This window comes from Monomorium pharaonis, chromosome 9 (genome assembly GCF_013373865.1).
Source record: "Monomorium pharaonis isolate MP-MQ-018 chromosome 9, ASM1337386v2, whole genome shotgun sequence".
In the NCBI taxonomy this organism is placed as follows: domain Eukaryota; kingdom Metazoa; phylum Arthropoda; class Insecta; order Hymenoptera; family Formicidae; genus Monomorium; species Monomorium pharaonis.
The window spans coordinates 828643-856596 of record NC_050475.1 but is presented as its reverse complement, the minus strand read 5'-3'; the positions used below and the strand labels follow the sequence as shown (position 1 = coordinate 856596).

At 36.3% G+C, this 27954-nt stretch overlaps 4 protein-coding genes across 9 annotated transcripts in view; 2 read left to right on the top strand and 2 right to left on the bottom strand.

Annotated features, from left to right (window-relative positions):
* LOC105839743 (ankyrin repeat domain-containing protein 50) overlaps window positions 1-9943 on the top strand; it is a 63562-nt gene extending 53619 nt beyond the window's left edge. The window contains exons 3-17 of one of the 3 annotated variants that reach the window (XM_036292412.1): window positions 34-1524; window positions 1880-2651; window positions 3127-3300; window positions 3836-4006; window positions 4230-4541; window positions 4830-5151; window positions 5262-5508; window positions 5753-5936; window positions 6075-6291; window positions 6424-6615; window positions 6868-7109; window positions 7227-7762; window positions 8107-8235; window positions 8493-8670; window positions 9031-9928. In XM_036292412.1, the coding sequence (XP_036148305.1) occupies window positions 554-1524; window positions 1880-2651; window positions 3127-3300; window positions 3836-4006; window positions 4230-4541; window positions 4830-5151; window positions 5262-5508; window positions 5753-5936; window positions 6075-6291; window positions 6424-6615; window positions 6868-7109; window positions 7227-7762; window positions 8107-8235; window positions 8493-8664 (4641 nt within the window). In that variant the 5' untranslated portion in view covers window positions 34-553 and the 3' untranslated portion in view covers window positions 8665-8670; window positions 9031-9928. Of the gene's footprint in view, window positions 1-33; window positions 1525-1879; window positions 2652-3126; window positions 3301-3835; window positions 4007-4229; window positions 4542-4829; window positions 5152-5261; window positions 5509-5752; window positions 5937-6074; window positions 6292-6423; window positions 6616-6867; window positions 7119-7226; window positions 7763-8106; window positions 8236-8492; window positions 8671-9030 lie in introns of all 3 variants that reach the window. The other 2 variants (XM_036292411.1, XM_036292413.1) reach the window with 2 other exon arrangements.
* A 155-nt stretch (window positions 9944-10098) lies between these two features.
* On the top strand, window positions 10099-15617 carry LOC105839746 (excitatory amino acid transporter 3). Of its 3 annotated transcripts, none has more exons than XM_012686260.3 (10): window positions 10099-10674; window positions 12405-12682; window positions 12905-13082; window positions 13321-13363; window positions 13466-13502; window positions 13845-14028; window positions 14275-14508; window positions 14581-14772; window positions 14888-15022; window positions 15217-15617. In XM_012686260.3, exons 2-10 carry the CDS (start codon window positions 12442-12444, stop codon window positions 15380-15382), a joined length of 1410 nt encoding a protein of 469 aa, XP_012541714.1. In that variant the 5' UTR covers window positions 10099-10674; window positions 12405-12441; the 3' UTR covers window positions 15383-15617. The 3 variants fall into 3 exon arrangements, with proteins under 3 accessions (XP_012541714.1, XP_012541715.1, XP_012541716.1); XM_012686261.3 differs by having other exon boundaries at window positions 10099-11064; XM_012686262.3 differs by lacking the exon at window positions 10099-10674 and adding an exon at window positions 11817-12060.
* A 39-nt stretch (window positions 15618-15656) lies between these two features.
* Window positions 15657-20872, bottom strand: LOC105839745 (aldehyde dehydrogenase, mitochondrial). Of its 2 annotated transcripts, none has more exons than XM_012686258.3 (8): window positions 20774-20872; window positions 18126-18371; window positions 17443-17689; window positions 17001-17335; window positions 16770-16907; window positions 16491-16655; window positions 16232-16389; window positions 15657-16124 (listed from the first exon to the last, which is right to left on the bottom strand). In XM_012686258.3, exons 1-8 carry the CDS (start codon window positions 20870-20872, stop codon window positions 15977-15979), a joined length of 1536 nt encoding a protein of 511 aa, XP_012541712.1. In that variant the 3' UTR covers window positions 15657-15976. The 2 variants fall into 2 exon arrangements, with proteins under 2 accessions (XP_012541712.1, XP_036148307.1); XM_036292414.1 differs by lacking the exon at window positions 20774-20872 and adding an exon at window positions 19529-19598.
* A 490-nt stretch (window positions 20873-21362) lies between these two features.
* LOC105839749 (myb-binding protein 1A) lies at window positions 21363-26962 on the bottom strand. Its single transcript, XM_012686263.3, has 10 exons — window positions 26729-26962; window positions 26408-26602; window positions 25901-26296; window positions 25016-25599; window positions 24779-24891; window positions 24184-24707; window positions 23430-24065; window positions 23109-23357; window positions 22594-23027; window positions 21363-22493 (listed from the first exon to the last, which is right to left on the bottom strand). The coding sequence occupies exons 1-10, from the start codon at window positions 26921-26923 to the stop codon at window positions 22058-22060; spliced, it is 3762 nt and encodes a 1253-aa protein (XP_012541717.2). The 5' UTR covers window positions 26924-26962; the 3' UTR covers window positions 21363-22057.
* Between the last annotated feature and the right edge of the window lie 992 nt (window positions 26963-27954).

Genomic DNA, 27954 nt, shown 5'->3' with positions numbered 1-27954 from the left:
AGGGAAAAAAAAAAGAGTCTCCTTTCGTTTCAGGTAGCATGCAAGGACGCGAGGCGCATTGTTCGGCGGTTACAAGGCGATGAGAAGGCTGTGAATGGAGTCAGAGGAAACCTCAGAGCCCCCTGGGGCTCCCACCGATGTTCCGTTGACAGAGCGACGCAGCCAGGTCAATCTTGTCGCTGCACTTAAGCCAATCTGAACTACCCGCTACCCGCCGCTACCTCGCCATTTACACCAGATCTGCATTTAGCCTTCGGAGAGACGGAGGCAACAGACACACAAACACAGAGACAGAGAGAGAGAGAAATAGAGAGGAGAGAGCATAGCTTATCCGATAACAGATATCCGATCAGATACATTCAGGCGACCTGACATGCACACGGATTGAAACCGATATAGTGAAACCCATGCCAAAGATCCACTTACGCCAATCGATTTACGCTAGGAGACCCCGATAGGCACTCGAGATCGCGAAGGAGAAACGGGACGTTCATCTCGGACGTGTGTAGTTAGTATAACTGGTCTACGCGAAGAGAGAAGAAGAGACCCCGAGATGGCGGCGCCGGTGATCGAGAAGAAGCGTTTCTTCTGCCGAGAGTGGGCTTTCACGAAGCTGTCGCACTGCCTGGAGCAGCGGCCGCAATCGAAGACGTGCGGCGCCTTGATCGTTGGCGGGCCGGGCAGCGGGAAGACGGCTCTCTGCGCCGAGCTCGCGTGGCCGTCGAACGGCGCCAACGCGAGACATCAGCGGTCCCTGAATCGCCGTCTGCTGGCCCGGCACTTCTGCCAGGCCAGGAGCGAGGCGTCCCTGTCGCCCGCGCAATTCGTGCGATCTTTGGTGGCCCAGCTGCTCCAGGCGAGCTCGGACGGCGTCCATCATCACCATCATCATCATCATCGAACGTCGTCCGTACCGATCTCGCCGGCGGCGTCCGCGACCGCGGCGACGACGACGGCGACGACGACAACGACGGCGACAACGACGACCGCGGGGGTGACGACGACGACGACCCCGACGGCGCCGACGACGACGGTCGTCGCGACCGCGCCGCCTCTCACCTCCAAGGAGGCCATCGCCGAGGCCTACGCCGAGAAGCTGCGGACCGACCCGGAGATACAGGCCGCCCTACAACCGGACGTTCTGGACCGGGATCCGGACGACGCCCTGAAGAAGGCCTTGCTGTTCCCGCTGCTGGAGGTCGAGCCGCCGAAGAACTGCCTCTTTCTCCTGGTGGACTCGATCGACGAGGGCCAGACGTTGAATCCACCGCAGACCGGCACCCGGGACTCCCGGCGAGAAAACGACAACGTCAGCCGTACAATAGCCGAACTGCTGGCTAATCATCACCATCTGTTCCCACAGTGGCTCTTGTTAGTCTGCACCGCGCGGCGGCAGAGCAAGACCATCTCGCGCATGTTCACCGGCTTTCGCAAGATCTCGCTGGACGACCTGAGAAAGTCACAGGTCGTCAGGGACGTTCAGCAGTACATTCTCGCGCGGCTGGATCAGGAGGACGCGCTCAGGTAATGATACAACTTCTTGAAGTACTTGGCTCTTGTCTATTTATTTATAGTTTTTTTTTTCCTAAAACAACTTTTTTTTCTCTCATTAATTAAAATACGTTCGCGTTGTAACTTTGACAGCAGTTTACGTTTGAGGAAACAATTAACTGAGAAGGGATACAAAATTTATTCTTTTATCAAGAGAAAATGCACCTTAATAAATGAATATATCAAACTTGGGTGAAACTTAAATAGCATACAAAAGTTTGCGCGAGTTTATCAACAACAGAGATATTCAAAACTTCCGTTTTGCCCGACGTGCTTGTCACTCGTGAGTAATCGTTTCGCTAATGCTTCTATAAACTACTTTCTACAGGCAGCACATCACGCGCGACACCGCCGAGATGCTGAACCAGCTGCACATAAAGAGCAACGGCTGCTTTCTGTACCTGGAGAAAGTTCTCGACGGCGTGGCGGAGAACTTTATTGTTCTGCGCGAGGTGCGGGAGATCCCGGGCACCCTCAACGGCCTATACCTCTGGCTCTGCCAGCGACTCTTTAGCAGGAAGCAATTCAGCAAGGTGCAGCCCCTGCTCAATGTCATTCTCGCCGCCAAATTGCCCATCACTCAGGAGATTCTGTACGAGAGCGTGAAGACGGCCTGCGTCGGCATCACCGTCGAGGACTTCAATCGTCGGCTCCACTTGCTGCGCCGGGTGATATCGGTCTCGCGTGCCGGCGCACTGATGCTCTTTCACCACAGCTTCGCCGAGTGGCTGCTGGACGTGAAGCACTGCACCCAGAAGTACCTCTGCTCGGCTACCGAGGGCCACGCCATGCTGGCGGCCTACTACACCCTACGCGGCCCCGAGCTCAATCCCGACGAGATCTGCGTGCTGGCGCAACACCTGCAACGCGCGATAACGAGCGCCCCGGTTACCACCACGTTAGATGTCCACACTCTTCAAGTGCTCTGGATGATCGGCAGTAACGCGCCGATCGAAGGCTGTTATCTGGATAGCTCCGAATGCATCCTTTGGCCCAGGCAGGACGTCAAGCTTCTGAAATTGCTGATCGACGCCGGCGCCAAACCCTCCGAGAAAACGGTCGATGACGACGCTAGCAAAGATGCTATTTCTTCTAGTCAGGTATGTGTCTATATTTATTTATTTAAAAATAAAAAAGAACGACACATATTTACTTGATAGGTAATTTATCAAAAAGTTGAAACAATCGGCCCTAAGACAAACAAATAAGATTAAAGCTTATTACGAAGATGAATCCTTTTTTTTGAAAATCTTTCTCAGGAAACTGTAATGAATATAATAGTGATATCTAATCTCTAGTTGTAATAGAAGCATGTAGGTCTCCGGAAATTATGATAAAATATAATAATATCTAATCTAGTTTTTCGGTCGACACACTTGTTTTGTGATAAGGGAGAACAATGCGACCCATAGAAAATTTCAAATCTCATTAAATTGCACATGTCATTAGTATGATTCATAACGCATTCAAGTTAATAGCGGCGTAGTTTACCGATTGTTATGGAAAATATTAGTAGTACAAGTTTTATAATTAGAAAATTGAAGGATAATTGAATTTCGCGTTTCCTACACAAAGGTTTCACAAGATGTAAGTCCCATTGATGAATCTCCAAGTGAACCGTTAACAGAACTTCTCGGTGAAAGCGGAGATATCAATCAAACAGACTCTTATGGACGAACGGTGTTGCACACTTTAGCTGCCGATGGCAATGCATCTCTGTTGGAATTGGCGCTTGCAGCCTGTCCTCAGGTACACAAAGTGCATTCTCAGATCATAACTATATAATTTTTATATAGTTATATAATTTTTAATTGATTAGGAGAGCTACGATTATTACTCCAAAAAGAAGTATTTAATTTTAACATATTAAAAATTTTTTATTTGTTTTTGTTTTTTTAAATTCTTAAGTGTTTTTGTTTTAAACTGTGTTTAGATTTAAAACACTAAAAGTTAAAGATTTAAGTTTTAAACGTTCTGTATTTTAAATGTAAATATCGTTTAAAACGAAAACATTTTTAATCATTAAAAAAATAGAGACAGAAATAAAATATTTTAATATCTGAAAATATTAAACATTTCTTTGTTGAATAAATCTTATTACATCCTAAGTAAGACCCAGCATACTAAATCATTATTAGTGGTAAATGATTTCCATTTGTACATTTTTATTAGCAAAGAATAATTTTTTAGATGCGGTTGCCCGTTTTAAAAGGAAGACATTAAATTTTCATGTTTTTCTCATGTGATATTGAAATAGTTTTGATGAATTTGTGGACTTGTGTAGGCAAAATTGGAAGCAGTCGACCGGAATGGACAAACGCCACTGAACTTGGCCGCCAGGCATGGCTACGCGGACGTGGTGCGTGTTCTTCTAGCTGCCGGTGCGAGGGCAGATCACGCGGATTGTGACGGCTGGACCGCCCTCAGGGCCGCTGCCTGGGGAGGGCATACTCAGGTACAATTAGATTAAGTGGTGATTTTCTAAGAACACATGCAAGTCTCATTAACTCCTTGTTTTATATATATGTATATGTATGTATGTATGTATGTATGTATGTATGTATGTATGTATGTATGTATGTATGTATGTATGAGAGTGTCTCATTGAGTAAGATCATTAAATTGCCGATCTCGCGAGTCGTAAGTGAAACAGGTGTTTCTCACGAGTTCTGTTTCAGGTGGTCGAGCAACTTCTGATGCACGGTGCTATGGTAGATTGCGCGGATTGGGATCAACGAACTGCGTTGAGAGCCGCCGCATGGGGCGGCCACGAGGATATCGTTAAAGCGCTCTTGAAACACGGCGCGGACGTTAACAGGACGGACGACGAAGGTAGAACCGCCTTAATCGCCGCGGCGTATATGGGTCACAGCGAGATCGTGGAACATCTTTTAGATTTCGGTGCCGAGATCGATCACGCGGATAGCGACGGCAGAACCGCACTCAGCGTCGCCGCGCTTTGTGTTCCTGCCAATCACGGATATGCAAAGGTTCGTTCAATACATGAATATCAATTAGACGAATCAATTAAATTGCCGTAAATTGTTGCACTATTGTTAGCATTCAAGAATTTTTTAATTGATTGATAATTTATTAATACAATTTATTCTATAAATGTGACACAAAAACGATTTTATTAAAAATTATATAAGTGAGACTATATTAGAAATATTATATTGTTAGGTACATTGCATTAAACAGACTCTTATATCAAATAATAATATATTGTATGTTAATGTATATTATAATATATATTGTATGTTAATTATTTATTGCAGGTAGTGACGATACTTTTAGAGCGAGGTGCTACTGTAGATCATGAAGACAAAGACGGCATGACCCCGCTATTAGTCGCTGCATTCGAGGGTCATCGCGACGTTTGCGATTTACTTCTGGAATTCGACGCGGACATGGATCATTGCGACGTCACTGGGCGAACGCCTTTATGGGCGGCTGCGAGTATGGGACACGGATCGGTCGTTAAGCTCTTGCTGTATTGGGGCTGTTGCGTCGACACTATAGACAACGAAGGCAGAACCGTTCTCAGCGTGGCCGCTGCCCAAGGCGGCACGGACGTTGTGAAGCAATTGCTCGCCAGAGGTACATTGTAGAATTAGTTTAACTGGCGCAAGCATGCTGTGTCTTCCTCCCCCCCTCTCTCTCTCTCTCTTATATCATAAGTATATAAAGAGATGTAATTTTCACGTAAGGTCTAGACGAGCAACACAGAGACAATTCTGGCTGGACCCCACTACACTATGCGGCATTCGAGGGTCACATCGATGTTTGCGAGGCGTTACTGGAGGCTGGCGCAAAGATTGACGAGACTGACAATGATGGAAAGAGCGCTCTTATGCTCGCAGCGCAGGAGGGACACACGTCGTTAGTAGAGAGATTGCTGAAACAACACAACGCGCCTATAGATCAGCATGCCCACGATGGTAAAACTGCTTTAAGGTACTGTGTTGATTTTAATAATTCTACTATTATACGCTTTATTATTTTTAAACTAATATAATTTTGCGTTAATTGAGAAATAACTACAAATGTACTACAGATTATAATTTAAATAGTTACAAAATTATTTGTATTTAATATCTTTTGAAAAAAGAAAGTTTTTTTAAATAAATTTACTAGTACATTCTAATAATTAATAACTCAAATTACAAACAGGATCATTAGAAAGAATTATTTCTTATAGGCTTGCGGCTTTGGAAGGACATTATGATACCGTGAAGATATTGTTATCTCATAATGCTGATGTTAACGCGAAAGATGCCGATGGGAGGAGCACTCTCTATATACTTGCATTAGAAAACAGATTAGCTATGGCGAGATTCCTGCTAGAACATGCAAAGGCAGACGTAGAAAGTAGAGATTCAGAAGTAAGTAATCGCATTTTGAAAGAAAACTCAATAATTATTTGTAATTTCAACATCTAACGTGATATCTATATTTTTTATATAATATGCCTGAAAATCACTCCATTATTGGCTACATGCTACGGTATTTGTGCTCTACAGGGTAGAACATCGTTACACGTAAGCGCCTGGCAGGGACACGTTGAAATGGTAGCGTTGTTGCTAAGCGAGGGTGGAGCTAGCGTGAACGCCTGCGACAATGAAAATAGAACGCCGCTTCATTCGGCCGCTTGGCAAGGACACGCAGCGATCGTTAGGTTGCTCTTGGAACATGGTGCCACTCCCGATCACACTTGTAATCAAGGTGCCACGGCTCTAGGTACGTTAATTATAAATAATCTCACTCTGCAGCTGTATGAATAAAATTTACATGTACTATATAAAAAATATTTTTATGACTAATTGGTTGTAAATTAGTGCATGTTAATTAATAGGAGAACGTAATTTGCAGGTATAGCCGCTCAGGAAGGACACGAGCACTGTGTCCGAGCGCTTTTGAATCACGGAGCCGATCCCAATCACTCCGATCATTGTGGACGTAACGCTATTAAAGTAGCTGCTAAAAGCGGTCACGATACAGTTGTAAGGCTATTAGAAGAGCATTCTGCGAATCAACGTAGTTTGAAGCCCGGCATCAATGGAGGTTAATTGACACTCTCGTTTTCCGAGATTAATTTAAAGTCAAGTTTGAACATATTTAAAAAGAGGACGCAGCTATATTGTCTCTCTCTTTTATGAAAGATAAAATACAAATAATTGATTCTGAAATTATTTTAATAGAATTTTGTTCTCTTGTTTAAATAAAGAATTTTTTTTAATTATCTAAATTTTTTTTTAATTGAATTTTTATGTTAATGGAAAGTTTTAACGTAATATTACATTATATAATTCTCAGGTGGTAGCAGTAGTGCTACTTCTGTTACATCCAATTCGACGGCTGAGACCAAACCTTCGTCAGCAATTTTAAACCCATTGTCGACACAATACAGCCCAGCGGAGTCGCCCGATTCGACGAAACGACGAAGTTGCGTTTCTCTAGGCAACAATTCCAGCAACAGCAAATCGAGCAGCAACTTAACCGGCAGCACTAAGAGCGATCAAGGAAAATTCAATCAGAACTCGATGGTTAACTGTCAGGTAATTAAAGTATGTATACATGGCATTGTGCCGCAGCGCTGAAATTAAAGCGATTTACTTCATGATTATATTATAATTATTTTTAATATTTAAACATTCTCATTTTTCTAATTTTAGACACCATTGTCTTTTACGCAACAACTACAGCAATGCTCAAGAGGAGCAAAGAGTCGGCCACTCAGCAAATTATTGTCACCTCTGAAAAGCGAACCGCAGAGTCCGATATACGCCTCACCTCCGCATTCCCCGTTAAGCGACAGCCTTATTCCTTACTCGCCTACAAACACGAGTCCACCTAGTGCTCAAACGGCCGTTAACGTGATACAGAGTCAGTTAGGCGTATCGTTTCTACCGGCAAATCCAAATATGCCGTACAAAACACAGATAGGATACAATCACACGCCAGTCATCTACGAGCCTATCAACATTAAAACCGAGATTATCGACAGAAATAACATTAGCAAGCCATTTGAATTAACAAACGAGATGTTGGGTTTGAACATTGGAAAGGATAAGGAGAATGGGCACGAGGAGAAAAGAAATTCGGCCGACACGCATTTTACGCGAGACACTCATATGAGGATAATATTGGGAAATAGCGGTGCTGGCGTTGGTAGAACCATCAAGCAAGTTTCAGATCATGCACCTGGAAGGTAAGCAGTTGAAGAAATAAATTGTATATACATTATAAACACCATACTAACATTCTAATTATGTTTATCACAGCACACAATTAACATTTTCGTCACCCTGAAATGTTTTCGTTCATCCACGAGACATAACATCAGACCACATTTTAGAGAGCACAAATTATTTATTCAGGCACGCATACATTTACAAGATTCAACGTTAATCGGATATCATGTGCACATTTGTCTTATATTTCACACGTGTACATCATCATTATAAAAATCATGTGTACATAATTCCATCTTTTTTAATCAAAATTTTATTAAACATACTTATTATCTTAATTTTTTTCCATGCAATTCTTTAGACTTTGCAGAAATCACAATGGTCGTATAAGGAAGACACACCGCTTCATGAGCGATAGGCTTTCCTTCCTTTTTCAACCCTCCCGAGCGAAAAAAGATAGAATATATAGTCAAGGAGGACATATGACAATGTTAGACATATTTATCATATCTATGTATCAATTGGTTATTAACATCATTTTTTGCTTAAAATGTATCACTGATCAGCGACACTTAATGATAATGAGATACTCTTCTTTTTCTTTTCTAAAATCCTGATACATTATTACTTTTCTTTTCAATTTACACTGTTAATTTTTCACGTCATCTCTCGACGAAACAAAATAATATACATACATGTATTATTTGTGTAAGATTTTATCTTAAGTGCTATTATATTTTATTTCAGTGCTAGTAATGTAAAACCAAAGCGTAATGGCTTGGTGTCCAATCCAGCCATGAGATTAGTAGCGGGCGTTAGAAATGGAATTGAAAATGCTACAAATAGAAATAAGCCTATTACAACACGTGTAAATGGATTTCAATGGAAGGCGGAAGCACGCAAGGAGACGCCCTTGTAGGGACAGGTATTCTAACATTTATTTATTAACAACCTTCTTTTCTTTTGTATAGTATTTAAAAGTTGCCTTGAAATAATTGCTGTAACTTTACAAGGAATAGTAAATAACAGTATCATTTCAAGTAGTCTAAATATGTTTCACGAAGTATAGTTTGCACTTAAATTAGTTTCCCCTAGATTTAGCATTATTGTAAAATATTTTAAAATATCTTAAAATTTATTTTTACTATTTTATAACAACAAATATAACATTTTTATTAATTATTTATTGCGAAATTTTAGATAATTAAAGAATTTGTATTAATAGATATAATTATATAAATATGATTTTATAAAATATAATTAAATATGTCTTCGCCTGTCATAGGCTTTACCTTACGGTTTGTCTCGACGAAGAGCCGCGAGTCAACACCGTGGATGGAGATCTGTCGCGAACAAAAAGCGAAAGTCAATAAACAAATTTTTCTCAGTTTATTTGAGCAAAATCAAATTACCTCAAATGAAGAGGAAGAGGAAGGACGAATGAATATTCTGACATGACATGAAAAAAAAAACAATCGCGTAGCACACAAAACCAAATATTAATTTGCATAGAGAAAGTATATGTAGACATAGATATGTTAACTTACGGAACATGACTTTGTATAAATATAAAATTAATGGAATTATTTACTGATCTCACTAATGTAATATGTGCATACACATATGCATTTTTCATATTGGACGTGTGTATGTGTATGCCTGTTATGTGACGCTTATACAGAATATCACAAACACTGTTCAGTCTTCGAATTACTGATTTTAGAGAAGGAACTACTTCGGTTTGTGCAACAGGAGTAAAAAGAAAAGTTGCGAAAGTTTGTTATCGAGAGAAATTGATCAGCTTTTGAGATATTCTGTATATATATTTAAAAAAAATTATTGAAATCTTGAAAGAAAAAAAGAAATAGAAAGAAAGCAACTTTAGACGTGATGTTAATACCAGGTTGGATGATAAAGTTTAACGATGAAAATTTATTCAGAAGACTGGATGCAAATAGAATGCATATGTGATCTTTTAATGGATAACTTTAAACCGAAAATAATATTGTAAAGATATGTATAAATGATATTAGGAAAAAAATTAAAGAAAAAAAACGATATTACGAACTCATTACAAATACGTAAAATTATGGCCTGAAAATGAGGAACGTGTGTAAATATCCTCTCGTAATGTCTCACGCAACATATTTATTATACTGTAATAGATGCGAAATAAATAAAAATAGAAAAGAACATTACACATAATCATTTGTTACTTTTTATAATATATTATCGCGACTGTTACCATATTTCTACGTAATATCTTATCCAACGATAATTATTCAATCGGCGAATATATCAAGGCGAATACGGTACGACGAGGTGATTTATGATATCACAGATAAGGTAATGCAATATCTCGGAATATAATGAATGAATGAATTAAAACGAATAAATTTAAAATTTAACATTAAATATAATATACTACTTTAGAGAGATCCCACAACAATAAAACCAATCTAGATTTTGACCGTTTTTGTTCAAGTGATCGTTTCATTTCTAGGCAAATTATCCAATTAAGCTATGTAACATGTTCGGTTGTTTTAAGCTTTATCTTCCTTTTGATCTATTGTGCACATTTTTTCTAGATTACTTGATAGCTGGACATCTTCAATTTTTTGGAAGTAGTAAAAAAATGAATACAAAAAGACAAATAAATTGTACAATCGCTATCCAGCATCTATCATTCTCCAAGTACGTTTGTTTGAATTAAACATTTCCTGATAAAAGAGATTGTCACCTTAGATAACAGCCTCTTAATAAAGTCTTTTAAAAGTGTTCCTCGAAATATCACTTAGTACTCATCAAATTTTCATTAATTCAAGATATTTTTACAACATTTTATTATAATATGACAAACTTTTTTTTGTATCTTTTTATTGTGACTAAATAAATAACCGAGTAATATATCATCATACTTATACATTAGGTAAGTATACATTATTCAACATACTTTACTAATTTTTTTAATTTGATGAATTTTAAATCGAAGAAGAAAAGAATAGAGATTTTTTCGAGTCAGTTATAAACAGTATTTGCAATGCAAATAATGTCTCTAATTATAAATTGACAGCCAGTACGAATCTGTTGCACAATTGTGCGTGCGACTTAATCAAATTTGATTAGCCGCACGCACTTAGCCATTATTTTGTAATTACAGAAATTATTACAAGTACAAGACTAAATACAAGATAGTGTTTGTAAAAAAATCAATTATATCAAGAGATACGATAGTATTTGGAGAGACACGATAGTATCTCATGTCAAGTAAACGCGTAGTGTGATATTGTGTGTCTCGAGTTTGAGCTATTCGATTTCTGTAAGTTATATAAAACCTTAAAAAAATTAAAAAAGATACACCGTACATAAACGTGTGCTTTCCAAAATAAATTTGAAATCAATACAGTTAGCTAAGTATATTTTTAAAAAGACTTAAAGAAATTAATTGAACATCTATTTAAAAATTGAACTTAAACGGACTTGATGATTAAATGATTAAAATCAACCAACGGGATTAAAGTGAAGCAAAAACTTGGCGTGCCCGGCTCGTTTTTTTTCTGTATTTCCAAAGCTTTATAGAGATGAATAATTCTTAATATATGTTATTGTTATAACACAGTGTACTCAGCTAGCAAAATAACACAAACTTTGCGCGAAGTTTGCCGCAAATTCGAACAAACCTTTGCAGCAAAATTACGACAAAGTGTGTCCGCATTAAGCTTAGCTTTTGCTGGCAAGGCTTGTTGTAAATAGTATGACGCATATTTTATGCAAATAACAGGGTAAAATTTGCTAGTAAAGCATAACAACAAATTTGTAGCAAGAACAAGGCAAACCTTGCTATACAGAATATGATAGCAAATTTGTGGCAAGAATAGAGCAAACCTTGCTGTATATAGCAAACATAGCATGATAGCAAATTTGTGGCAAAAACAAGGCAATCCTTTCCATGCACAATATAATAGCAAATTTGTGGCAAGAACAGGACAAATCTTGTCGAAATTAAGATCAACAAAAATGAAATATTCGGCTGATTAGTCCAATATCATATGTGAATGGTGCAATATATCGTAATTGGTTCTCTGTTCTCGACGAGCCCCTTTTATTAATCCAGTAGGTAAATCTTTTTCACGAGAAATGCGTCATCTCGAAATAGATATAGTAAAGTCACCCAGAAATAAAGTTTAAAACTCGATAATGCAACCCTGTTATTTGCATAAAATATGCGTCATACTATTTGCGACAAGCCTTGCCAGCAAAAACTAAGCTGTTTACGGACACATTTTGTTGCAATTTTGTTGCAAAAGTGTGCTCGGTAAGTTTTATTTTGTTCTTGCTACTAATTTGCCGTTATTCTGTGCTTAACAAGATTTCCTGTTCCTAACATAAATTTATTGTCATATGTCGTGTGGCAAGGTTTGCTCTGTTATTTGTTTAAATTTTATCGTGTCGGAGCAAATTTTGTAATTTCTCTACGTAATATTTATGTACAATTCTTTCTCTATTATTTGCAACATCGTATGATGAAAATTTTTGCCGTAAATTTGTTCGAAACTCTTAGAAGACAAAGTAACAGACAATTACTTGTCATATATAAAATTGTTGTCAAAATTGAAACAATCCTTGGTGTAAAGCTTTCACGATATGTGATTTTAACAGGCCTGGCTAGCTGGGGTATTCTATAAAATCAACTGCAATGTCCAAATTAACACATTTGCTGTTAAAACATAAGTTGATAATAACAACACTAATTGGTGTGACTGTCGGGATATCGTGTGGCCTGAGTCTGAAGCATTACAGTGGTAGAACATGGTCCCAACGAGATATAATGTACATTAAATTTCCTGGAGAGCTGTTTCTCAGATTGGTGAATTGTTTAATATTACCGCTTGTTACGTCCAGTATTATAAGTGCCACTTGCAATCTTGCCAGATCTGGTAAGTTCTTTATCAAATCATAAAAAATTTAAGTTACCAGGATCATATATACGTAATCTTTCATTTCAATTAACGAAAAATAAAAAAAGAGATATATATTTATAATTACATACCATATATAAATCAAATGTATTATAAAACATTTTACAAAAAAATATTATAGAAAAATGTAACAAAAGTCGAAAGTTACTTCTTAGTTTAGAGTTTGTTATAATTGTACAGGACCTGTTGGATTGATGGCATTATATTACTATTTAACGACTACTACAATTGGAATAATTTTATGTGTCGTACTTGTCGAAACTATTCGGCCGGGTGAATTAATGAGAAGTGAAGAAACTAGTATACCAACGACCACAAAAACCTTTATGGCAGTGGATACAATTCTGGATTTGTTTCGGTAATTAAATGAGTATATGATTTATAATATAAATTCTATTGTCACACTTTTAAAATTTTCTGGCAGCATTTAATCTTAATTAAATTAATGTCTCTGTGTACAAATATAAAAATAACAAATAGTAATAAAAGAGGAGGAAACTACGTAAAAAGTAATCTAATTGAAAGATTAATCATTGTCTATGTTTTAATAATCTTGTAATAAAAAATACCTTGTTATTTTTTTTCTTACATTACAGCAACCTCCTTCCAGAAAATTTAATACATGCATGCATGTATCAGGTACGTATAGTTTACACTACACAGATATTAAAATTGTATGTCTCTGAAAGATATAAATCCCTGATGCATCTAAACAAATCTTAACTGTTTTTCTTATTACAGTATCAAACCGTTTTAAAACAGCCAGCCAATACATCAGGTACAACACGTTAAAACATATGTTCACTCATTTATTGCAGAAGTTTCTTTTCATTTTTTTTTTAAGAACTTGTAATTATTTCTTTGTCAATTAAAGTTTAATCTTTTAGACGCAAACGGTATTGAATAGAATTATAGTTTGGAAATGGTGCTTTGGAATCGCAAATAATAAAAGCTTAGTTAATTTTATATTAATTTTGCTTAGCGCGCGTAAGAATTAAATTTAAAGAGTTGCTTCAGAGCTATTTACACATATACAGAATGAAAATTTAAGCTAATTTTAACGTAATCGGTTATGTGCTATGTACATTTTGTGAGAAAGCATATTTTTAATTCGTTGCAGTACCAATAGAAGAATGGCTAATAACAAGCGAATATGTGGCAGGAACAAATGTTTTGGGTTTAGTATTTTACAGTCTGTTAATAGGTGTGGCAATCGGAAAGATAGGTGCAAGCGGGAAACCACTGTCGGACTTTTTTAATTCTTTAACCGATGCCATCATGAAAATTATGACATGGGTAATATTGTACGTTGCACAAAATATTATTATTGCTAAATGTTTAATATTATATGATTTTATTATCATTTAAAAATATCTCAATTTATGTTTTTGTATTGATTTTAATTTGAATATCTTTTTGTATCTATGTATAAAATTTCTTAATAAATGTAACCCGATCATGACGGAAAATCTGTAACGTAGGTATATGGGTAAATATACATTAGAATTTATTAATTATACAAGTCTATAAAAAATAAAACTTTAATTTAGGATGGCACCAATAGGCGTGTTATTCCTTATTGCTGGTCGAATGTTAGAAATAGACGATTTTAGTGACATAATAAACCATCTCGGATTTTATATCTTAACAGTGTTTGTTGGTCTAACACTGCAAGGTTTTGTAATTCTGCCTCTCCTTCACTGGATCGTCACACGTAGATCCCCGTACAGAATTATATCCAAGCTCGGTCCAGCTTTTGCAACGGCCATTGGAACATCGTCGAGGTATAATAAAAAGAAAACCCGATGTACAAATCTGACATTACTTTACATTTTAATAAAAAACCTATAATCTAGCACTGCCACTGTTCCCTATACGATAAGATGTTTAGAAGATTTGAATATAAATCCAAAAATAACGAAATTCATAATACCGATTGGAGCGGCGATAAATATGGACGGGATAGCTTTGTACGAGACTATCGGAGCGATATTTATTATACAATTGCGTGGGGTACAATTTTCATTATTGAAGACAATAATTATCAGGTCAGTGATTAAAACATAAACGTGTTTGAACTGTATTTAAAAAAAAAAATATTCTGAGAAAATATTTAAACATTTTAATTGTATTTATATAACTTTAACATTTTCTCTTTTACAGTATTACATGTACAGTATCTTGCGTGGGTGCTGCCGGCATACCCAGTGGTGGTTACATGATGTTAATAATGGTGTTAAATTCTATAGGAGTACCTGTTGAAGATGTTAGTTTGATTATCGCTGTCGATTGGTTTGTGTGAGTATTGCTTATAAATAAAAATAAATAAATAAAATAAGTGAAATAAATAAAAGTGCATAAGCAAAAATAATATTTTCGAACGTAACTCTTTCATATGAATATATTCTATATAAATTCATATGAATATATTTTATGTGAATTTTGTATAATCTTCTGCTACATAATAAAAAAGAAAATATATTATTTTGCAGTGATCGTTTCAGAACAACAATCAACATTATAGGTGATTCGCTTGGTGCGAGTATCATATCTCAATTTTACAAAAAAGATTTGGAAGAATACCTGGAAGAAGAGATATGTCCGCTGAAAACAAATGTTTGCGATATATCTAAAACACATTCCAACAATAAAAATTAAAAGAGATTTAATAATATTTTATTGTTAGACTTCACAAAAATAAAAAAAAATACAGTTAATTATTTTAGGTATCTTAGTCAATTCTTATATTTAAAAGACTATCTTAAGATATTATAAACCATCAATCAATACAAAATCGTATTATATAGCCATAATCTTAAGAGATTACTTAAGATAGTCTTGAAATAAAGATCACTATAAAGATCAGTCTTGTAATCTTAAAAATGTTATAAGGTAGAAAAAAATGAAAGAGGAAAAAATTGATAATGTGTAAATATTAAAAATTATTTATGTATTTGTGCATACTTAACAATTAAACAAATCTTTATAAAATTATTTCTTTGTATCTCACTATCATGTTATAGGTTGTATACAAAAACATTTATTATACGTTTTACGTATGCTCGTAATTCGTAACTGCATATTGTGCTCATAATCTATAAGTAATTTTAGGAACAATACAAAAACTTCACTGCAATACAAAAAGAGAATAAAAATCTCTATAATAAATTTTAAACTTATATAAAAATATTTGTACACTCTATCTCTTACAGCAAAAAAATGCTTGTAAAATTTTTAGCAATCTTGATATTTTTATGAATTTTTTACATCAAGTTGAGTAATTACGCTTTTCACTTCCGTATACGCCTCAAGACCGTATTCTCCGTTTTCTCTGCCATGCCCGGACATTTTGTAGCCGCCAAACGGCATTTGAGGAATTATCATATTATATGTGTTGACCCTATAAATAAAAATTAACAGAAGGATAAGATTAACTTGTATCTCTTTTTTTTTAAATAGGATTCACGTAATATCTTGCATTCTTTACAATATTTTCAAACGACTTACCATACAGTGCCAGCACGAAGACCTTGCACTATGTAATTTGCTTTATTAAGATCTTTCGTGAAAACTGCAGCGGCTAACCCATAATCGGTGTCATTAGCGCGCTCAATAACTTCCTCCAAATCGTTGAACTTCAGGATTTGCTGAACCGGACCAAATATCTGCCAAAGAAACAAGATAAATTTTTGTTTTAATAAATTGAGTGGAGACTATGATTTTTAGTGACTCATGAAGAGATGTTAAATATGATTTCAATGCTTACCTCCTCTCTGGCTATAGTCATATCGTCTTTAACGTCCGCAAATACAGTTGGGGCAACAAAATACCCTCTGTCGCCAATGCGATCGCCACCTGCTACCAAACTAGCGCCTTGATCTTTACCAGAATTTATCAGACACATAATTTTGTTCAACTGCGTCTCGTCGATCTTAAACAATATTAAAACAACGATATTAAAATACAATAACACCAATTATACGATTAACATATCAATCATATATCAATTGAAATTGGGATTTAATCTCTATGAATTCGAATTTACCTGTGGCCCTTGCTCTATTTTCAAATCAAAGGGATCTCCCACGGTCTTAGACTTTGCGCGAAGTGCACTTTTCTCGACGAATTCGTCATAGATATTCGATTGAACGAAGGTTCTCGAGCCTGCGCAACAACATTGACCCTGAAAAAATTCAGTTTAAAAATAAGTGAACTGGTGAATCGAAAAATGAATCACCGCTTATGCATAAACAATGCAGTCCACAAAGTAGATTACCATATTAAAGAATAATCCAAAATGCGCCATTTCCACCGCTTGATTTATATCGACATCCTTGAGAATGATATTAGGGGACTTTCCACCTAATTCCAACGTCGTTCTCTTTAATTTATGAATAGCAGCATTTTGTTTTATTTGCTGGCCAACCTCAGTAGACCCCGTAAACGCGATCTTATCAACTTTATCGTGAGCGACTAAGGCGGCACCGGTTTTGCCGTAACCGGGAACGACATTGACCACTCCATCAGGAAATGCAGCTTCTTTCGTCAATTGTGCCATATAAAGAGCCGTTAACGGAGTCTGTTCAGCAGGTTTCAGAACGACAACATTTCCTGAGGAATAAAATAGTGATTCCAACTTTATGCATTAGGGAACTTACAATATAAAATATTTCGTTAGTCATTAAAGTATTATAACAATATAGATAATCTGTGGTTACCTGTAGCTAAAGCTGGCGCTAATTTCCATGCCATCATCAAAATAGGAAAGTTCCACGGAATAATTTGACCACATACTCCTATTGGTTCGTGTCTAGTATACGCAAAGATCTTTCCATCAGCTGGAACAACTTTTCCTTGCCATTTATCAGCCCATCCAGCGTAATATCTCAACACCCCAACGCTCATAGGTAAGTCCACGTTATATGAACTCGAATAAGGCTTGCCGTTATCTAAAGTTTCTAAGGACTGAAATAGACGATGAATATAAAAAAGATATATAGATAAGCAAAATGTTGAATTTATTTATTTTCGACTCATGAATAACTTATACAACAATTTAATATTCACTGAATCTTCTAATAAATACGGCAAATCGGTATAAAACGTTACTATTTATGTCCCTATAAATTTTGAATGTATATTCTAAACTATTTTAAAATTACAATATTTAAAAAATATTGTTTTGCTTTTTATTCTTTATCTAATCTAAGTATCTCCAAGTAACTAATAATAATTAATTTTCAATCTCTAACAAAGTCTACCTTTTGTAAGTAAAAGTTATGTTAATTTATTCAAATAAAAGCAATGTATACGGCTCGTTTATTTGTATTAAAGATACTTAAAAACTATATTTTTAAAATTTCGATTCTCATACACTGTATTAATATAAATTTCGTATTACCGCGATATATTTCCGATCGCGCTCGAGCAAATCCGCCAGCCTATGCAAGAGAATCCCCCTTTGGGAGGCGTCCATGGTTCTCCATGGTGAATTTCTCTTGAAAGCCTTCCTAGCAGCCTGCACCGCGAAATCGATGTCCGCGCTTTCGCCTTCCTGTACTTCGGCGATTACCTCGCCCGTGGCAGGATTGACGGTGGGAAAGGTCTTCTGGCTTTTAGATTTGTGCCATTCATTATTGATAAATATCTGTAACAAAATGAAATACGTTTATGCAGCTCTCTTATCGTACATTTCTTATCTGTCGTAATATAAAGAAACGTGTCATGTATACGACATTGTGTCACGAAGCAAGATATATATACATATCGTATACCCAGATAGATGTTGGTTCGACGTGTATGCAAATATTTCTTAGATATATTTAAATATATTTTTGTTGTTTTTCTATATGTATGAACGTATACAAAACCACCATATGCTAATCCATTGAAGCCCGTTTTTACTAAAATAGATTAACTTTAATGTCGATTTAACTTACTTGTCATATTATTCTAATTTCAAAAATTATAAAAAGATAAAAAATTAGTTAAACCGAGATTAAAGTTAATCTACGTTGGTAGAAACGGATTTAAGTGTTTTCTTCTTGATAACCGTATCATACACGTGAAATATAAAGCGCGTTATTTATTTAAAGCTTGTTATTGCATATACTTAGATTAGAGAATATCTTTAATTAGATTAGAAAATTTTTAATAATATAACTCGATGTTATGTAATTTATGCAAACTGCATTGACCAACTTGCAGCGACCTATCGCAAGTTTTCAAAAGCAATTAAACACAGTCATGCAGATAAATCATATCTTGATAACGTGCAAAACAACAATCTCTTGTTGCAAGATGAATCAATAAGAAATTCGAGCTATTTTTCTCAAGTTGAATTGGTTGCAGAAAAAGTTATATCTGAACGTTTGATTTCCGTATCTATTTTTATTTCTGCAATTAAAATGAAAAGTGAATAAGAATGCAGTCCGCTAGAAATTCATCGATCGTTCGTTAGATCCTCGTTAAGGACTAACTCGATCATTCTAATCGTCATCTCATCTCGTCAGGTTTCTATTGTAGGGAAATATTACGCTCAACTTCGTGCAACAAGAATATGATTAGATTACATTCTCAACGAGATCCATCGAGCACCATCAACATCGAAGATTGGCTGCGAGTGCGCATTTTAATATATACTTTACGTATACTAAATCCTCAATTCTTTTTCTCATATTATATAAAGCCATAAAAAATCAAACTATAAATAGACTCGTGTTTGGAATTTGAACATGTTAGATTGAAAAACAAAAGTGAAATAAACCTACGCTACCTTGAAGAAATAACTATAATTCGGTTCACCTGGTTAATTTGCAGGGTAACCTTGTGCAATAATGAAGCCACATTCTCTTTCTCCCTTCCCTCCTCGTATATTCAATGTTTCAGTATAACCTAGTAAAAAATAAATGGCCAGAAGATACTTTAAAAATTGCATATCTCTGGATACGAAATACCCATGCATGTTAATTTGTAAAGCAAGGATTAATCGATAATTAAACTTATATAGCTTAAAATCTCTAACTACGTAAAATTAGTTTCTGATCGAATCGTTTTTTCCGTAACTGCGAAATATTAATAATTCAATTCATATAAAAATAGCACAGCATGCATGACTCAACAAATCAATTGAAGTCAATATCTGTTTTTAAGATTATAGATTCAATATAAATTAACTTTATTAATTAAAAAAAAATAAATTAGTTAAAACCGAGATAAAACTATATCAGAAATGAACGATAATCGGCGGTAAACCATCAATCATTAGCAGAAATTAATTGCTTCGCGAGAAGCGCGATTACCGATATCGATCGGCGGTCGCGCGCGCAAATCAATCGAATTGCGCGCCGCGTTCTCGAATTATGTATGCTCGATAGATTTCCATTTCGACTCTGCTTACATTTTTACCAACGTATACGAGATGGATTAGGGCCACCGCACAAGCTTTTTCGTAACACGTTACGTTACGTTAAGTGCTCCATAAATCTAAGTTCGTACTTAAAATTAAACTTACATCAACGCACAAAGAAACTTTTAACGTAAGTTCTTAAGTTCTTACGTTAAGGATTTCTTTGTGCGTTGATTTAAGTTAAATTTTAAGTACAACTTAAGTTCGTATGGAGTACTTAACGTAACGTAACGCGTTATGGAAGAGTTTGTGCGGTGGCCCTTAGAGTCACACCGCACAAGCTTTTTTGTAACGCGTTACGTTACGTTAAGTACTTCACAAACCTAAGTTCGTACTTAAATTAAACTGAAATCAACGCACAAAGAAACTTTTAACGTAAGTTCTTAAGTTCTTACGTTAAGGATTTCTTTGTGCGTTAATTTAAGTTAAATTTTAAGTACAAACTCAAGTTTATATGGAGTACTAGATGTAGTCTCACCGAAAATAACATTCTCGTCGCGGGCTCATCGTGGTGATACACCGGCCGTCTTCAACCACCTCGAGACACGTGACCATTTTGTGCCCGTTCGTTTCATTCATCCCAGCGGAATAAATCTCGCGTTAGATTTGTCTATCGAGAAACGCTTTTATTACGCACTTACGCCTGTGTACAGGATCGGCGGGTTCGTGTCCGGCGCCGGCATCGCCGCCACCGAGTAGCGGCGCAGATGCTGCTGGAGCCTGTTCAATACGCGCAACATGTCGCTGTGAAAATGGACGAGATACGCTGAGACACGGATCCTTCGGGTTAGCAGTGTCGGCACGAGACCATACGAGACTGATTCGATATATCGTCCGATCGTTCGCGATTACCGGCCGCTTCCGCCACCTCTTTTTTTTTTCCTCGCTCCCTCAACCTAGTGACTCGGATCCGTCACCGAGCACGCGCGTACTCCACTTGTATTATTTGAAGGTTTACTAGTAACATTTCAGCCGTGGCCGTATGAACTTCTTTTCTCTTTTTCTCTTACATTTACAGCGATGAAACTACAATTCCTACCATCTGGCGATCGGATTTAATTATGTTCGTCCTTTAGATTAAAAAAATATCTCTTAATTAAGTCACAATGATCAATTTTATCAATTGTATTCCGAGAAACTAGGAATATAGAAAGGATCCCCACCCTGAGAAGATCGTGGACCAATTACGAGATATTCACGCATATCGGGATTTATATACACACACACACATTCTCTGTACAGAGTTATTTTTATTGATATAACATGGGAGTTATACAAAACGTTATACAACATTATAAAAAACGAGAATGGCTTTTCAGAAAAGATATTCTGATCAACGTTTAGAGTACATTTACATATCCAAGCTTGTTATCACAATTATTTTAGTAAGATAAATTGTACATATAAATAATTGAAAACAAAATATAACATATTCAATGTATTTTAATAAAAATAAGTTTGTGATTGGAATTAAGACAAACTTTTCCAACAAAAAATAACCATCAAAAGTCGTTAAAAGCCATTTGAGATATAACTATACAAACACATAATTATGATAAGAATGATAACTCGAGTTGTTCTAAAAATAGTTATTTATCTTCAGACTTTATGGTAATTAGCCAAAAGTCAATTTGCGTTTTTATATGTTCAGTTCTTTAACATTAGATTGAAGAAATATAAAAAGAAACCAAATCAATACTAACGTGAATTTTTAAGTCATCAATGTATCGCTTACTCGTTTTCATAAGACAACAAAACAATTATAACGTAATAATCATAACTGTACGTGTGCACAGACCTTATTTCACGTATAAAAATACTCCGTCAAAATCTGAAATACGGACAGACGTGTATTCCAAATAGTCGTCTTGATTTTCGTACGCGTATTTTATCATCTTTTGTTCTTTCCAAATTTATAAGTTGAATCAAACACGATCGATGCTTTTTCTTCTCTTAGTCTCGCGGCCGCCTTCTGTCGTTCGATTTCTTTTTTGTGGCGAGTTCGTAGGCTTGTCATGCGAGTCCCCATTTTCAATAATTTCCGTCGCAGCTTCCGCGTTTTCCGGGAAACTGACACTGCTAAATTTGAACATCTCCATATCCTGAGACATAACTTTCGCGCGTAATTCACGCGCCTCTTTTTTCAATAATCGTTTATCCCTTTGTTTACTCTTATTCTTTCTTCTTTCCTTCTGCCCATTGTCACTATGTGTGGTCTCTTTTTGCTCCTCTTCCTCTTTTTCCTTCTCTTCTTCCGAATCACTTGCTTTTCCGTTTTGAGATCCAACATTGGTTTGCTTGCCATTACTTTGTAAAACAGGACCGCCGGAACTATTCAGTTTAGAATCCTTCATTAATGGCCTGACAACATAAATTATACAAAGAAACCCCGTAAGTTGAATAAAGATACGTATGCATATACAAACAAATTTCTGGAAACCAATTATATTATTACACTTACACGTTGAGAGGCACTCCAATCTCTCTTGCCAACTTGTTGTAGGCAATTTTCGCATCTCCAGAAAGAGCGTTTTGACTTCTGTACTCAGTTAATGCCACTTTAACTGCCTGCCAATCCCACGCTTGCGGCAAATGGTGCAAACGCGCGCGAACGACGCGCAGAAGGATCAAAAGGTGCCCGATAAATTTCTGTCGAACTTTTCTTTGTGAGCTAATATTATTGCTTAAAGTAGATTGTCCATTGTCCTTCAGATCGCATGTTTCCTTGAGTGTGTCAATAGTGTTTCTACAAAGTGTCGTTTCTAATTTCATTCTCACGTCGGCATATTTCGTATTTATACTCAACAGTCGGTTATTGTTATAGAAAATTAATAACAGCTCGAGTGCCTGATTCCTACGGAAGTACCGAATACTGCTATCAAAGGCAAAGTCCACCTAAACAATCAAGTGGTATTTTATAATTTATATGGAGATATCAGAAGACATACTAATCTCGTATATAATTTAAATACATACCAGTAGAAGCGCCAGTTGCCAGTTATCTTCCCAACACAACTGTAATATACCTTTAAATAGCATAGACGAGAGTACGCAGTCTCTTTTCTTAAAGAACGCAGTTAAATTTTCACCATAAATTTCTACGATACTTTTGGTAGACAAGTTGGCCTGTTGCGCGCATCTTACGAGGAAGGTGCAGCATTCCGCCAATTTATCATTGAGTTCTTGACAGACTGAAACGGAACGCTCTCCCTTTTCGATCAAAGCCTGAAAGAGAATCGATTATTTCATATGATTTAATCTAGCAAATTTGTCCGCTTAATCGCTTGAAATAATTACCTTCAACACTGTCGTTAATAAGGTATCGTCGACGCCCGTTGTATCTTTAAACTTCTTCACTGTCGATAACTTTTTCAAGCAAGATCGAATTTTATGCGCAAGTGGTTCCTGATGTGGGTCCTTTATACAGAATTCTAGCAGAGCAAAAAGTGGCACGATCATATCTAGAGTGACCGCCATGGACGGACAAATATCTAAATAAATATACAACAAATCTATAACGCGGGCCCTAAAGTGCATCAACGCCTGACTCGTTTTTCCTTGCTTCTTTGAACGAACTTGACGATTTTCTCGCAAGATTTTAAAAGCTGCCGCTAACGATTCGTCCAATCGCTTGCCCTCTTCCTCGTCTATCTCATCTACGTCAATGTCCTCGTCGTCGGTTTGCATCGCGGCATCACCTAGAGCTTGACGTAGTGCCATTCTCAATTTATCGGTCACTGTTTCATCCTCATCTTCGTCTTCATTCTCATCCTTATTTTCGTCGGACTCGGATTCACTTTCCGATATATCTTCATCATTTTCCTCCTGCTCCTCGTTCTCGCTATTATCCGAGTCGTTTTCAATACCCGAAGAATCTTCTTCATCATTTCGCTTTGTTGTGAGTGTCTTTTCAGTATTTTTTATATCTAATACCTGAAATAAAATATAACATCTATAACTCACAAATTTTTCACACGCATCTTATAACAAATTAATATTTACAATTTAAAGAATAGATTAACTTAAGTATTATAAAATAAAAAAGGCTTACGGCCAATATCTGATGAACTACAGATGCAGTCAAATGCGGGCAGATATGTGGAAATACACAGACAACTATCGAACGGAATAAATGATCGTTTTTGGATAAAAGAGATAACAAAAGATCTACTACTACTTCAACCCATTCTGGTTCCTGTTCCGCAATTACGTTATTGAGCTTTTTATGTCCCTTGGATTTTTTATTTAATCTCTCGTAACAACACTGAAGCTCATCGATCGACATAATCGCTGTTTCAGGATCTGAGAATAACTGCAAACCCATATGTAAATTCATTGTATGAAATATCGGCAAAGCTTCCAAATTTTTGGTATTTTTCTCTAGTTTTTCAATCAAGTTTATCACTTTTTTCCAAGCATCGGACGCTGCGTCGTTTAATGGCGATCTTAATCGTATCGAGTTGGATTGCAACTTCGAATCTATATCATGAACGAGCACGCTTAATAGATTTCGTACATTATCCAACTTTGGTAATTTATGATCCAAAGCGCGATAAAAGGAATCTTTTAATTGTTCTGAAAATAATAATCAAAATTTATTTCATTTTTTAGTAATTGCAAAAAATACACATATATAATATACTTACGCGTTAATTCTATTCCAACATTTGACACTTCACACAGTCCATTATTGAACAAGAACATTAATTGCTCAAGTCTCCAATCCTGATCTGAGACTGTCTCCTGACGACCCATTAATCTAATAGAAGAATATACATGTAATGCAGTAACAGATATTAAATTATTTTAATTCTTAATAATTATAAATAATAATTTTCATATTAAAAATTATCACTTATATCTTCTGTATCAAATGTACTTACTTTGTTAATAGCTGTGCTGCGTAACTTCGCTCGGCATTTGTCCATGATTCCGCCTTTGTATCTTCTCTTTCTTTAGTTATCTTATTTTCTATAATGTCTCTGTACAGTTGGCACAATTTCTTGACACCGTCTATCCTCAGATTTCCTGTAATTATTTGGATCACTTTGACACCAGTCTTCTTTTCTATCATCAAGTCACCAGGATGCAATATGAGCTTTTTCAATATACTCAGCTGTGTCTTTGTCTTCATATCATCATCATTTGTAGCAGACACTATCAAATGTAAAACTTTTCTGAAGGCTATCAAAACTATATCGTTCTTGTTTCTCTTACAATTTGAAAATCTTTTTAACATGTGTTGCAAAAGATTAGAAGATAATAACGATGGAATTACAGTTTTATCTGTGATGTTAAGAAGTATCAGTCGTAAAATTTCTACAGCGATATATTCATCGCTCATTGATGGTTTTATAAATTTTTGATCAATGCCTTTCCAGAAATCTGCCACAAGTTCGGTCGCCACCAGCTTTTCACAAAATAGTTTGAATACTGGATGTTGATAAGAAATAATTCTAGGTAAAGCCTGAATAACAAAAAATTTATATAAGCATCGTAATATATAAAACATCTTTATTAAAGATTAGAAATGCTAATGATAGAACAGATGCTCGTCAGGCGAAAGATTCCTAGTTTTGCTACTATGCACATATAATGTAAGCAATTTTGAATGGCTACTATTTCAGTGATAAAAACAAGAGTCAAAGAAACAAATCTCAAAGTAATCAAATAATACATTAAGCTTGCTATAAATTACATAAATTATTCTAATAAAGATGGAAATCCGTAACAGAAAAAGATTATTCATTATTTATTAAGCGACATACCGTTAATAGTTTAACTATATTTTCCATAGACTCTTTCGTAATAATTTCTTTCACACCCAAGTGTTCCTTTAAGAATTTATGATTAACCAGCGACGGATATTTATCCTTAATGATAAGCAACACATAAAATGTATCCAAAGTTTGCTCAGACCATGGCTTGCTGATTTCCTTCTCAACAAGTGGCCAAACATTCTTCATAGATTCACTATCAAGCTGGTCAACAAACTCACTAAGAAATATAACAGAGATAAATGACAGATAACTGCGTTGTCTACCAGCATTCAGCAAGATCTCTGTAATCTGCTGTTGGGTCTCAACGCTATTGCGAGCGAGTAACTTTGACCTTATCAATGCACCGCATAACAATATACGTCCCATGTATATGTCGGCATTCTCCTACAAAACGAGGAATTCAAGTATTACATTAAATGTTATTAAATGATACAGTATTAAATATTACTTTCATAATATTAGGCAAAATAAAAATAGAATTACAAAGAGTCTTACACTTTTAGCATTGCCGCTAGCCGGTTGTAGTTGGGTGTTCATTATGGACAGAAGTTTCTGTACTGGTGTGTCGGGATGCATCATCAGGAAGACCGTCAGAGTGCTGTACGTACCTTTCCTGGTGATCATCATCGAGGAACCCAGAGTGCGCACCAGTCTGTTCAGCGTGTAATTCAATTCCTTGTTATCCTCAACCTGCAAAAATAGACGTAATGTTACAATATGGCAATTTGCTGTGTACTTCATACTAATTAAGTGTTTCCACTTCCTGCAGAATACAATTTAAAATAGCTCAATAAGGTTAACGTATAATTAATTTACTGTATTATGTTGATGTAGGTAATTCAATAGCGCGACTCCGGCATTCAATCTCACGGAGTCGTTACCATCCTTCAGCTTGTTGAAATTGTCGAGTATAGTGGTATTCATCCTGTCAGTTTTACACCGCTCGGACTCATCTGATGAGATCGCTTCGGCCATGTGCTTGTCGCGCGGTACGTTCACCGCAGCGGCCATCTTGCTTCTGGCACGTCTGACCGTCCGACGACGTTCTGCACTTCTTCGAGAATGCGGGACTACGTTCGTCAATCGCACGTACGAATCGAATCAGCATTCGACAAGACAAAAGACAACAAATCGGCAATTAATTTAATTAACAATAGTATAACTTGCTGGAGTACAATTGCTGAAAGTAAAATTTTATATAATAATCTAGCTGTCATTTAATCAAATTTCTTCCATGTATTATGCAAGGTCTACAATGTCAGCAGGAGTAATGGAGTAAGGAGTAAGAATAATGCGGGGTCTGCAATGGCAGCAGGAGTAATGGAGTAGGAGTAAGAAGTAAGAAATATGAAATGAGATTTGCCCATTTCGTTTATTCCCGGTTTTTAATTAGTCAATTGTTACTCTTACTCCTTACTCCAGTACTCCTGCTACCATTGTAGACCCCGCATAAGGCCTGGTCTAGAATAACTGGAGTAAGCATGGAGTAAGAAGTAAATAAAGTAAGGTAATTTCCTTCTGCGCTGTGATTGACCGAGTGTTAAGAAAAACAGAAGTAGGAGTAAGAAGAAAAGAAAATAATTTATTTCCCTTACAGCTATTGTAGACCAGGCCTAACAATTGACCAATTAAAAACCGGGAATAAACGAAATTGGCAAATCTCATTTCATATTTTTTACATCTTACTCCTACTCCATTACTCCTGCTGACATTGTAGACCTTTTTCATAATATCGGTCTTTTCGCGAGAACGCGCGATGGATCGCCCCGTTTGAAAGAGTACGCGCGTAGTTTGCGTAACTTCACGTACGTTAATCGCCGTAAATCGTCAACTCATGACTTTTCGCTTACAAATTTATCTTCCAAGGATCCTTCTCGATCCTTAGCCCTTTTTATTTTTGTGTTACACTAGAAAAAAAAATGTATAAAATTACGTAGCCTCTTTTCGGTTTTTTACTCGCGGCATCGGGAGGAGGAGAACGCCGCGCGACGCAATCGAAGATCACTCGAGCGCGAGCGCGAGAACGGCTCGCATCCGTCCAC